General features: G+C 35.5%; 1 protein-coding gene across 2 annotated transcripts in view; it reads right to left on the reverse strand.

Moving 5' to 3' along the window:
* LOC100938099 (ankyrin repeat domain-containing protein 36A-like) overlaps nt 1–12,836 on the reverse strand; it is a 206,073-nt gene that overhangs the window by 163,581 nt on the left and 29,656 nt on the right. For both annotated transcript variants that reach the window (XR_008522045.1, XM_054547127.1), the window contains 8 exons: nt 12,194–12,222; nt 12,027–12,099; nt 10,319–10,347; nt 10,153–10,225; nt 8,439–8,467; nt 8,272–8,344; nt 5,309–5,339; nt 2,467–2,536 (listed from right to left, as the gene is read on the reverse strand). Coding sequence is in view for 1 of the 2 variants with exons in the window: in XM_054547127.1 (XP_054403102.1) it covers nt 2,467–2,536; nt 5,309–5,339; nt 8,272–8,344; nt 8,439–8,467; nt 10,153–10,225; nt 10,319–10,347; nt 12,027–12,099; nt 12,194–12,222 (407 nt within the window). In the remaining variant the exon portion in view is untranslated. The remainder of the gene's footprint in view (nt 1–2,466; nt 2,537–5,308; nt 5,340–8,271; nt 8,345–8,438; nt 8,468–10,152; nt 10,226–10,318; nt 10,348–12,026; nt 12,100–12,193; nt 12,223–12,836) is intronic.

Raw genomic sequence — 12,836 nt, forward strand, 5'->3', positions numbered from 1 at the left:
AGACGTTGAAGACACTCTCATCTAGATTCAAACCACAAGTCTGCCATTTACTTATCTACGTATTCACATGGGATGATGATTATGATTGCTGATACACATATATTCTCAAAATGTTACTCCTTTCAACCCCAGTTGATTATTATACAAATACTATGATATCCATTAGTTTCTTTTATTAACCACAACGAACTGGGACAAAAATTTACTCATATGTAATTTAGAGTATTACTGAACAAAACTAATAATAAAAAGTCAATTAATCACTTTATTTTTCAAAATATTTATGCATGATATATATGTATATTTGTGTGAATTACTTTCTGTGGGAAAAAATGTGAGAATGTAGCTTTTAGTAGTACTATATTTAAATGGGCTAGCATCGGAAACAGTATAAGTTGCTTCTATTCTGTGTGTCAAAAGCTAAAAACAAATTATTGTATAACTTCAGCTCCTTCCAAAGAAGACAGAACAAAGCAACCATCCACCTTATGGAGCAATGATTCATGAATGAAGGCCACACATAGCTACTAAATAGAAAGCTGTAACTAAGTATCCTGACAACAGAAACAGAGGTGAAATGAGAGAATAGACACTAAAGACATGCGGTCTGCAAGGAAAAAGTTTAGACTGAGGTAAATCATTTTTAAACAAAGGGGAAGGAGGGAGAAACAAACAAAAAGAGAGACATGACCAGTCAATCAAAAATGAGCTGAAAACAAAAGCTTGCATTCATAATATATGCCTAATAACACTGGTTAGCATTTACTCGACAATTTGTTTTGTGTAAATACTTATGTAATAAAGACTTTAATTTATTTATTATAAAATAACACATCCCAAGAGTTAACCATGATCATTCACCTGAAAGCTGAAACATTCTTACTACAGACAGAGAGAGAGAGACAGAGACACAGAGAGAGAGAGAAAAAAAAATAAATAAAATTCCAGCAACTTACAACCGGGAGAAAGAATTTTTATTCAGAATTCGAAAGAGTAATGTATGTCCTGAAAAATATGTATTTAGTAGAACATGGTTGGGCCTTTAAAAATTTAAGAAAATTTAATCTAAAATCCTAATCCAAGCTTCCAGTTGGAAGATATTAGAAAACATGCTGTATCTACCTTTCCTATTTCCTTTCCATCTTTTCTAAACTTTATTTTCTTCTATATGACATATTTTCTCAACATAACTCACCTCAACTTATACATTCTCAACATTAGAAGAAAAGATAAATTCAAAACATTCAAGATGTTTAATAGACTTAATTATTAGATATCTTAGGCATATTATGTTACCTGTAACTTTCCATTGTAAAAAAAAGCCTATTTGCCTGTCTGTTGATTCACATTAAACACTAATAAAATGTTTCTTACATGCAACACATTATTCTGGGTACTCCAGGATACATACAAATAGGTTTTCTAGCTTGCAGTGGCTCATAGTAATGCAGGAGTTTTACAATTATTTTTCAATAACTTAACACAAAAGCCTCTGATATTTAAAATTTAGAATGTGATACAAAGACCCTGAGTAGACATTTTTTTTAATTACAGTGCACAAACCTTGTGAAATTAAAGTCTGACCTTAGGAAAATGAAGACTCTCTGCTTATCAAACAGGTTGTTATTTTAAACAAAATGCATATTCTTCAATTAGATAAAGAGTTTAAAGTATACTCTTAATAAAAAGGACCTGGAAAACACAGTGTAAACCCTCTCTAATACAGATTTGACAACAGAGTTTAAATTTCTAATCTTCAACAACTTTTTAAAATTAGAGATAAGTTCTTGCTATATTGCCAAGCTTGGTCTTAAACTCCTGGGCTCAAGAAATTCTCCTGGCTTGACCTCTTGAATAGGTGGGACTACAGGCACATGATACCAAGGCTAGTTAAATTTCCGCAATTTGTAATACTATTTTAGTCTAATTATAGAACCAAGAATAAAAATAAAGAAGTAGCTCTCTGCAAAAATACTGTATGATGTTAAAATAGGTGTACAAGAAATAAAAAGAAACTATATGCTATGTGTAACAGGGTGATTCCATGATTCCCATAATAAGTCATCTGATGTAACAAAGATTCATTTAAACACAGGTATTATTAGTCATACTCATATGATATATAACTCAAAGTAAAAACACTTACTCAAATAAGCCTAGACCAAAACTTGCATCTCCTCTATTGTGGGAAAGTATTCCCACACAACATTTTTCTGTCACTGTGCATTTTCCATCAATTTTTTTTCACGTCACACCTCTCAAAGTATTTATCAACTATTTCTTATTTGCCAAAGTAAAAAAAATTAAAATTAACCCCTCCCATCTCTTTAAAATGGTTATCTCTAATAAAAGTTTTAATACTAACATAAAACAATCATAGGTAGACAACTGCTAAGTTTTAGAAGAAAATAATATAAAAAATGAGATTCACAGTGAGAAAATTAATTTCACAAGAGAGTACTCTACCTCAGATTCCAAATCAAACTCATCATCCTCTGTCACAGGCTGTGCAACAGTATCCGGTCTGTAGAGACTCCTACAGAGCAAAAAGATACAACAAAAATGAACACGTTCATTTCTTAAAAGAAAATAAAAATCGTCAGTCTATACATGCATGCCCCCTCCAAAAAAAAATGGTAAAACAAAGTCTGAGGAAACTCAGTTCTCTGCATATTAAATAATATTTATTGGTATAATTTAGATATGGCTTCCGTTTTAGAAAACATTTCAGTTACCTATTTCTGCCTCCACCTCTCCCAACCTATGAAATATCCAATGCAGACTCACCCTTAAACCCATAACAAATAGTGACAGGCATTATAACGGCATAGCCAGACAATAAATTGTCCTTATAAATTATCTGCCCTTAAGGCTAAACTGAAAATCCAGTTGATATCTGACACAACTTTTGTTACTGAACTGCAGTAAAACTGATAACCTAAAACAAGGTAGAAAAGGCACTGTCTCTTCTCCATTATCTATTCCTGATTCAAAGACTAATCTCTGTCACTGGAAAATGGGAGTCTTGGATCTTCAGCATGTAAGCTACTTAAAGAGGGCCCACTGATTCTCTTCACCCTAGAACACTAAAGGGAGCCCCCTGAAACACTGCAAATGTTTGAAAGCTGAGTGTACAAAAGTCAAAGTACAAATGTATATGTTGTTATGTTGTTATTGGGAATACTCTTCACAGAAGATTAAAACATTAAAAATTTTAAAATCCAATTATTGTCATTATATACATCCTGCCTCATTCAGATCCACAAAAACCAGCAAGCTTAAGAACCTTCATAGACACTCAGATACCCAAGAGAGAGACTGCTGGAAAAGTCTCCCTCCTAAGTACTTATAGCTCCATTTCATTCATCACTATCTAAATATCTTCCTTCCTATGGGCTCCCACTTCTGCATCCCTCTTCTGCAGGGATCCGTGGCAATCTCCAGTCTACATCTTCAGCCTAGGAAAGCCCAGAGTCCTCAAAAATGGGCTAACATAATTGAGAGTAGGAGCTCTCTATTCCTCTGCTTCTGGAAAGTAAGTTAGTCTCAGTCATCCACCCCAAGCATACGCATGTTACCAACTACCCAAATGAAGCTTCATTGCTGGTTTGTCAGCCAATCCTACATTTCCCCTACCCTACATGTACATGAGAGAATTGAGAAAAGAGTCAGAAAAAAAGAGACATCCACCCTGGGTCACAGATCTACGTACTTAAGCAATCTGCAGCTCCCTAGTTCTTGAGAGATTCTAAGCCCTCTGTAAGGTGGGATGGAAGAAGATGATACCACATTCCTATCTTCTCCGGAGACTCTTTCCAGTGGCTCAAATTCTTTTAACATTTTTCAATAAAACCTTGAAATTTGTCAGTTCCTCCAGTTAAACGAACAAAAAGGCAGCAACCTCCTCAACACTCCTTGAACGTGGTATTCTAATATGCCTTTCTTGATAGCTCCCAACAACCTGTGTTTTCAATTCCCTTATCTTTATCAAACTTGCATTAAACCAAAAATCCAGATTTTTTCCTAAAACCCTCATTTCTGTCCAACTAAGAGTTTGCATCTCTTCAAATTTGGCTGTCCCCTGCAAATTCCATTCTTATCCACTTTCATTGGGTTCAACAGCTCATTCCATTCTCATCCTCTTCCACTGTGTTCACTAGAGCCACTCCCTCTTTCTAAAACTAAAATCACTCAATGACAGAATGATGTAAAAGAAGACTGGGTTTTGTACTAAGAAACCTGAGCACAATTCTCATTTCTCTGATTTATTGTATCCGAATAATTTTCTCTCTTTGAGTTTCAGGTTCTCCACCTGAACAACCACTTGATCAGGATGTTAAGCAAGGATTCAAGTACTAGAGGATATTTTGTTTAGTCTCTAGGATTTCTTAACATTCTGAAATTCTATGCACCTCTGATTTTGTCTATAGGAAAATGGGAACTATTTAGCTGCCATTCTTGAAAACTATAGTAGAAGATCATAAGGAAAGCAGAAGAGAAGTAAAAAGAAATCAAGAAAATATTATTAAAATGTCATAGAAGGAAAATAAAAGAATCCAGAAAATAAGAAAAAGCTTCAGCAAACTAGGCAGGGTACTCACTAAAAGAGAAAACCTAACTGGGTAGGCAGTAAGTAGACAAATGAATTAGAAATATCCTTTTAATATATGCTAAATATAGTTAACATAACACGGACTATATTTAGATATTCGCCAAGCACAGTAAGATAATATTTTTCTAGGACTGGCCTCGTCTTGCATATGAAAAACTTAGGGTCCTGTGGCCACAGGTAACTGATATCTGCCTTTAAAATTTTGATGGTTAAAAAAATGTAATATGGTTACCACTGCCATTTCCAAAATATTTGGGCAAACTTTTGGAGTAGCCAGACTTCTAAGGAACACTCTAAAGAGAGTCAACGCATAACAAAATGTGACTTTCTGAATTGATCTGAGTTAAACCAGTACCGTGATCACATTGCTGCATAGGTCTGTATCCATTTATGCTGAGGGGTAAATGAAGTGATTTGAGAGCCAGGCAGGATGATGGTCAAATCATGGGTTGGCTACCTGTTAACTGTGGAACCATGAGCCAATATTTCAACCTCTTTAAAGCAGAGTTGCTTAATTAGTAAAAATGCAATAATAGCACAAATAGTTTGTAAAGCTGTGTGGAGATGACATGACATGATCAATATTAAGCATGTAATATGGTGTCTAGCACAGAGTAGAACACTAAACAGATATTAGTTTCTATTCTTTCTATTCACTAAGTTAACTATCACTTTAAAAAATCTGTGAAATCATACCTGTTTAAACACTGTTCAGCAGCAGGGAGCACTATTAAACAAAAAGTAAAACGCATTTTAAATCAACAATAGGAACCTATAAAATATTAAAAACAAAAGAGCACAGTGACTTGTTCCTATAATCTCAGCTACTCAAAAGGCTGAGGCAGAAGTATCACTTGAGAAGCCCAGGCATTTCAGACCAGCTTGGGCAACACAGAAACACTCTATCTTTATTTTTAAAAAATTAAAAAAATTACAAGAAGATCATGTAGGCAGGGCCCGGTGGGTCACGCCTGTAATCCCAGCACTTTGTGAGGCTGAGGTGGGTGGATCACTTGAGGTCAGGAGTTCGAGACCAACCTGGCCAACATGGTGAAAGCTGGTCTCTAGTAAAAATACAAAAATTACGAGGTTGGTGGTGCACACCTGTAAACTCAGCTACTCAGGAGACTGAGACGGGAGAATCACTTGAACTCAGAAAGTGAAAGTTGAAGTGAGCCAGGATCACCCTTGTCTTTCATACAAGACATCAGAAGGATTTAAACCATTATACCACAAATATTCATCATGCTCTTTGACTTGCCTGACAATTGAGCAGGTACACAATGACCATTACACTTTAGATGAACGTACACTTCAAAGCTCCTCAGTGGAAGTGTGCCAAACTGGTCACCTTGCATATATGTTTGGTGAATCCTATTCTATGGTATTCATTATTCTTCATACCCATGTGGTATAATAATGAGCCTATACTTTTGTATATTCTGGATTAACCTTCAGAAAGTTTTGTCACTCACACATGGGAACAAGGTATAATATACAAACCTAATCAAAATGTGTAAAAAATTAACAAATTTGATATACTTACACAAAATAAAGTCACTAAAAGCATTAGATATGAATAAGGTTGTGCATTTGGAAATCACTCCAATATTCATTAAAAATAAATATTTTAGGAGTCAATTAAAGAATTTAACACTATTTTTGTTTCCAAAATAGTCTGTTTGAAAGATCATGTTATTCTCTAAAGTATTTTCACTAAATTGCTATTTTATCCAAAAGTTAGCTCTCTGAACGACAAAGCCAATGTATGCATATTTACATTTATCTCATTTGACTAACTGATAATGGCAAAACATATATCTCTGATGCCCAATAATAACAAAGAGGGGTAACAGGTGACTGGTTTATCACAATTCTAGCACTCTATCCTGCTTCCAGTAGTTCCTGGAGCAGCCAAAATCAAATCTTCCTTTATGCAAACATTCTAAACGCATCTGAAGTGAGTTCCCTCAGGTTTCCTCAGCAGAAACCCTAAAATTCAATAAATAACTTCTTTTCCCTTCTTCCTGCCTCACAATCCCTCTTCCCTGAGGAAAATAATTACTACATCAGTGGTCTCGTTACTTCTCGTTCTATAGTGTTTATGGATTATTACGATCACTTCTTCCCTCTGGTTTTAGCAACGTGATCTGGTGCCTACAATTTCTAGTACTTCATCTTGTTCTCCTTCCCCTCTTGATGGAAACGTGCTGTAGAATTAAAGCAAAATTATGCTGTCCCCTCAGCCTGTTATGTCTTGAACTGCTCTCCAATGGTTCTTCTTCCCAATTTCAATGTAGGGAAGTCTATAATCTTACTACTCAGATCATGGCCAAAAATCAGCAGAATCATCATCTTTTGAGAACTTGCTACAAATGCAGACTCTCAGGCCCGCTGAATCAGAATGTGCAGCTTCAATGAGCCGCCTGCTGATTTACAAAATGACAATGGCACTTTAGTTGAATGCACACTTCCCAAGTGCTCTGTGGAAGTGTCCCGAATTGCTCAGCTTAAATATATGTTTGGTGAATCCTAGTATATAATATTCGTTATTTCTCACACCTCTGTGGTGTCATAATGTGCCTACATTTCTTGTATCCTCTAGTTTAGCCTTCAGAAAGTTTCTTCATCCACTCATGGCAAGAAGTTATAATATATAAACCTCATCAAAAAAGTATAATAAACCACCAAATTTCACACACTTATACAAAATAAAGTTACTAAAAACATTAGATATGAATAAGCTTTTCCATTTGGAAATTGCTCTGATATTCATTGAAAATAACCACTTTAGGAGACAATTAATTAATTCCACATTATTTTTGTTTCTAAAATAGTCTGGTTTGAAGGATCATGTTATTCTCTAAAGTATTTTCATTAAAATGCTATTTTATCCAAAAGTTAGTTCCTTGAAAAACAAAACCAATGTATGCATATTCATGATTATCCTATTCGAATAGCTAATACCAGCAAAACATATATCTCTGATGCCCAATAGTAACAAAGAGGGGTAATGAGTCACTGTGGGTCCTCACGATTCTAGCACTCTATCCTGCTTCCAGTAGTTCCTGGAGCAGCCAAAATCTAATCTTTTATGCAAATATTCCAAATGCATCTGAAGTGAGTCCCATCAGGTTTCTGCAGCAGAAACCCCAAAATTACATAAATAACATCTTCTTTTCCCTCCTTCTTGCCTCAATCCCTCTTCCTTGAGTAAAATAATTACCACATCAGAGGTCTCCTTAGTTCTCTTTCTACATTGTTTATGGGTTATTCCAATCACTTCTTCCATGTGGTTTTTACAATATGTTCTGATGCCTATAATTTTTATTACTTAATCTTTTTCTCCTTCCCTTTATGATGGAAACATGCTGTAGAATTAAAGCAAGAATATGCTGTCCCTTAGCCTGTTATATCTTGCACTGCTCTCCAATCGTTCTTGCCAATTTCACTGTGAGGAAGAATATAATCTTACTACTCAGATCATGGCCAAGGACCGGTAGCGTCAGCGTCACCTGAGAACTTATTACAAATGCAGAATCTCAGGGCTGCTGAATCAGAATGTGCAGATTCAATGAGCCCCCTGCGATTTATTCAGGGAAGAGAAGTTATCTTCTATCCTGAGTGAGCATGACATTAAATGTGTTTTGCAAAATTACCTGTCCCAGATTTTTCTCCATCCTTTATTTCTGTGGCTATATTTGAAACAGAATCTTCCTCGTCACTTGTAGCCTGAATGGGATTTCAAACAAAATAATCAATATATAAAGTATATTTCACAGACTATATAGTTAATAGTTCAAAACAGAAATGAATGTGTAATTACCTTCAAGGCTGGTTGTTCCTGAGAAGACACTGAAAAGCAAAAGGGATACATAATCAATCATATGTAAATATGATAAAATTATCCATACATTCATGCACTGTTACCATCAAGCTGTATCCTCCTGCCCATATTAGTTTAGGTTTTTATGTTTTATACTTTGTGTCTTGGGACTGGAACATGACAGAAATACACTGAAGAGAACACCAATACAGGCTTCATGAAATATACACTTACAATTTCAAAAGTGATATGATTTGTCATATGTCTAAAACTAAAATGAAACAGTGTCAGTACCAATGTGGCTATGCGGAGGGCTAAAAACAAATGTGGTCTAAAAACAGAGGAGCAACTCATGCACCTGGGAATCAATGTCAAAGCAGGTGACACATGCTCTCACATGTCTTTAGTGCAAGAGATGAGAAGGAAATACACCATTATGCTACAACCATTCATCATGCTCTTTAACTTGCCTGATAACTGAGAAGGTACACAATTACAATGACACTTCAGCTGAATGTGCACTTCACATCTCCTCAGTGGAAGTGTCCTAAATTGATCAGCTTGGATATATGTTTGGTGAATCCTAGTAGACAGTATTCATTATTTCTCGGACCCAAGTGGTGTAATAACTGCCCAAGTTTCTTGTGTTCTCTAGTTTAGCCTTCTGAAAGTTTTTTCATCCACTCACGGCCATAAGGTATAATATATAAACCTCAATAAAAAGTATCATCATTTATCAATATTGACGGACTTCTACAAAATAAAACTGCTACGAGCATTAGACATTAATAAGCTTTCACATTTGGAAATGACTCCAATATTCATTGAAAATAACCATTTTATGAATCAATTAATGAATTCAACATTATTTTTGTTTCTAAAATAGTCTGTTTGAAGGATCATGTTATTCTCCAAAGTATTTTCATTAAATTGCTATTTTATCCAAAAGTTAGCTCTCTGAACGACAAAGCCAATGTATGCATATTTACATTTATCTCATCTGACTAACTGATAACAGCAAAACATATATCTCTGATGCCCAATAATAACAAAGAGGGGTAACAGGTGACTGTGGTTTATCACAATTCTAGCACTGTATCCTGCTTCCAGTAGTTCCTGGAGCAGCCAAAATCAAATCTTCCTTTATGCAAACATTCTAAACACATCTGAAGTGAGTTCCCTCAGGTTTCCTCAGCAGAAACCCTGAAATTCAATAAATAACTTCTTTTCCCTTCTTCCTGCCTCACAATCCCTCTTCCCTGAGGAAAATAATTACTACATCAGTGGTCTCGTTACTTCTCGTTCTATAGTGTTTATGGCTTATTACGATCACTTCTTCCCTCTGGTTTTAGCAATGTGATCTGGTGCCTACAATTTCTAGTACTTCATCTTGTTCTCCTTCCCCTCTTGATGGAAACGTGCTGTAGAATTAAAGCAAAATTATGCTGTCCCCTCAGCCTGTTATGTCTTGAACTGCTCTCCAATGGTTCTTCTTCCCAATTTCAATGTAGGGAAGTCTATAATCTTACTACTCGGATCATGGCCAAAAATCAGCAGAATCACCATCACTCCAGAACTTATTAAAAATGCAGAATTGCAGGCCCGCTGAATCAGAATGCACAGCTTCAATGAGCCCCCTGCTGATTTATTCGGGGAAGGGAAGTTCTCCTCTATCTTGAATGTACATGATATTAAATGTGTATTGCAAAATTACCTGTCCCAGATTTTTGTTCATCTTTTATTTCTGTGGCTATGTTTGAAACAGAATCTTTCTTGTCACTTGTATCCTGAATGGGATTTCAAACAAAATAATCAATACATACAGTATATTTCATAGACTATACAGTTAATAATTCAAAATATGAATGAGACTGTAATACCTTCAAGGCCAGTTGTTTCTGAGAAGACACTGAAAACCAAAAGGGATACATAATCACTCATATGTAAATATGATAAAGTTATCCATACATTCATGCAGTGTTAGCATCAAGCTGTATCCTCCTGCCTGAATTAGCGTAGGCTTTGCTGTTTTCTACTTTGTGTATTGGGACCGGAACATGACAGAATTACACTGTAGAAAACAGAAGTATAGTCTTCACGAAACAAACACGTCCAATTTCATACGTGATATTATTCTTCATATGTCTATTACTACAATAAAACTGTGCCTATATCAATGTGGATATGCCAAGTGATGAGGACAAATGTGATCTAAAATCAGAGCAGCAACTCACACACTTGGGAATCAATGTCGAAGCAGGTGATTAATGCTCCTGCATGTTTTTCATTAAGGCATCAGAGGGATTTATACCTTTATACTACAAATATTTATCATGCTCTTAAACTTGCCTGACAATTGAGCAGGTACACAATGACAATGGCACTTTAGTTGAATGTACACTTCCCAAGTACCCTGCGGAAGTGTCCCAAATTGATCAGCTTAAATATATGTTTGGTGAATCCTAGTATATAATATTCGTTATTTCTCACACCTCTGTGGTGTCATAATGTGCCTACATTTCTTATATCCTCTAGTTTAGCCTTCAGAAAGTTTCTTCATCCACTAATGGCAAGAAGGTATAATATATAAACCTCAACAAAAAGTATAATAAACCATCAAATTTTGCATACTTGTACAAAATAAAGTTACTAAAAACATTAGATATGAATAAGCTTTTCCATTTGGAAATTGCTCTGATATTCACTGAAAATAACCACTTTAGGAGACAATTAATGAATTCAACATTATTTTTGTTTCTAAAATAGTCTGGTTTGAAGGATCATGTTATTCTCTAAAGTATTTTCATTAAATTGCTATTTTATCCCAAAGTTAGTTCCTTGGAAAACAAAGCCAATGTATGCATATTCATGATTATCCTATTTGAATAGCTAATACCAACAAAACATATATCTCTGATGCCCAATAGTAACAAAGAGGGGTAATGAGTCACTGTGGGTCCTCACGATTCTAGCACTCTATCCTGCTTCCAGTAGTTCCTGGAGCAGCCAAAATCTAATCTTTTATGTAAATATTCCAAATGCATCTGAAGTGAGTCCCATCAGGTTTCTGCAGCAGAAACCCCAAAATTACATAAATAACATCTTCTTTTCCCTCCTTCTTGCCTCAATCCCTCTTCCTTGAGTAAAATAATTACCACATCAGATGTCTCCTTAGTTCTCTTTCTACATTGTTTATGTGTTATTCCAATCACTTCTTCCATGTGGTTTTAACAATATGATCTGATGCCTATAATTTTTATTACTTAATCTCTTTCTCCTTCCCTTTATGATGGAAACATGCTGTAGAATTAAAGCAAGAATATGCTGTCCCTTAGCCTGTTATATCTTGCACTGCTGTCCAATCGTTCTTGCCAATTTCACTGTGGGGAAGAATATAATCTTACTACTCAGATCATGGCCAAGGACCGGTAGCGTCAGCGTCACCCGAGAACTTATTACAAATGCAGAATCTCAGGGCTGCTGAATCAGAATGTGCAGATTCAATGAGCCCCCTGCGATTTATTCAGGGAAGAGAAGTTATCTTCTATCCTGAGTGAGCATGACATTAAATGTGTATTGCAAAATTACCTGTCCCAGATTTTTCTCCATCCTTTATTTCTGTGGCTATATTTGAAACAGAATCTTCCTCGCCACTTGTAGCCTGAATGGGATTTCAAACAAAATAATCAATACATAAAGTATATTTCACAGACTATATAGTTAATAGTTCAAAACAGAAATGAATGTGTAATTACCTTCAAGGCTGGTTGTTCCTGAGAAGACACTGAAAAGCAAAAGGGATACATAATCAATCATATGTAAATATGATAAAATTATCCATACATTCATGCACTGTTACCTTCAAGCTGTATCCTCCTGCCCATATTAGTTTAGGTTTTTATGTTTTATACTTTGTGTCTTGGGACTGGAACATGACAGAAATACACTGAAGAGAACACCAATACAGGCTTCATGAAATATACACTTACAATTTCAAAAGTGATATGATTTGTCATATGTCTAAAACTAAAATGAAACAGTGTCAGTACCAATGTGGCTATGCGGAGGGCTAAAAACAAATGTGGTCTAAAAACAGAGGAGCAACTCATGCACCTGGGAATCAATGTCAAAGCAGGTGACACATGCTCTCACATGTCTTTAGTGCAAGAGATGAGAAGGAAATACACCATTATACTACAACCATTCATCATGCTCTTTAACTTGCCTGATAACTGAGAAGGTACACAATTACAATGACACTTCAGCTGAATGCGCACTTCACATCTCCTCAGTGGAAGTGTCCTAAATTGATCAGCTTGGATATATGTTTGGTGAATCCTAGTAGACAGTATTCATTATTTCTCGGACCCAAGTGGTGTAATAACTGCCCAAGTTTCT

Source organism: Pongo abelii, chromosome 12 (genome assembly GCF_028885655.2).
Source record: "Pongo abelii isolate AG06213 chromosome 12, NHGRI_mPonAbe1-v2.0_pri, whole genome shotgun sequence".
Classification (NCBI taxonomy): Eukaryota; Metazoa; Chordata; class Mammalia; order Primates; family Hominidae; genus Pongo; species Pongo abelii.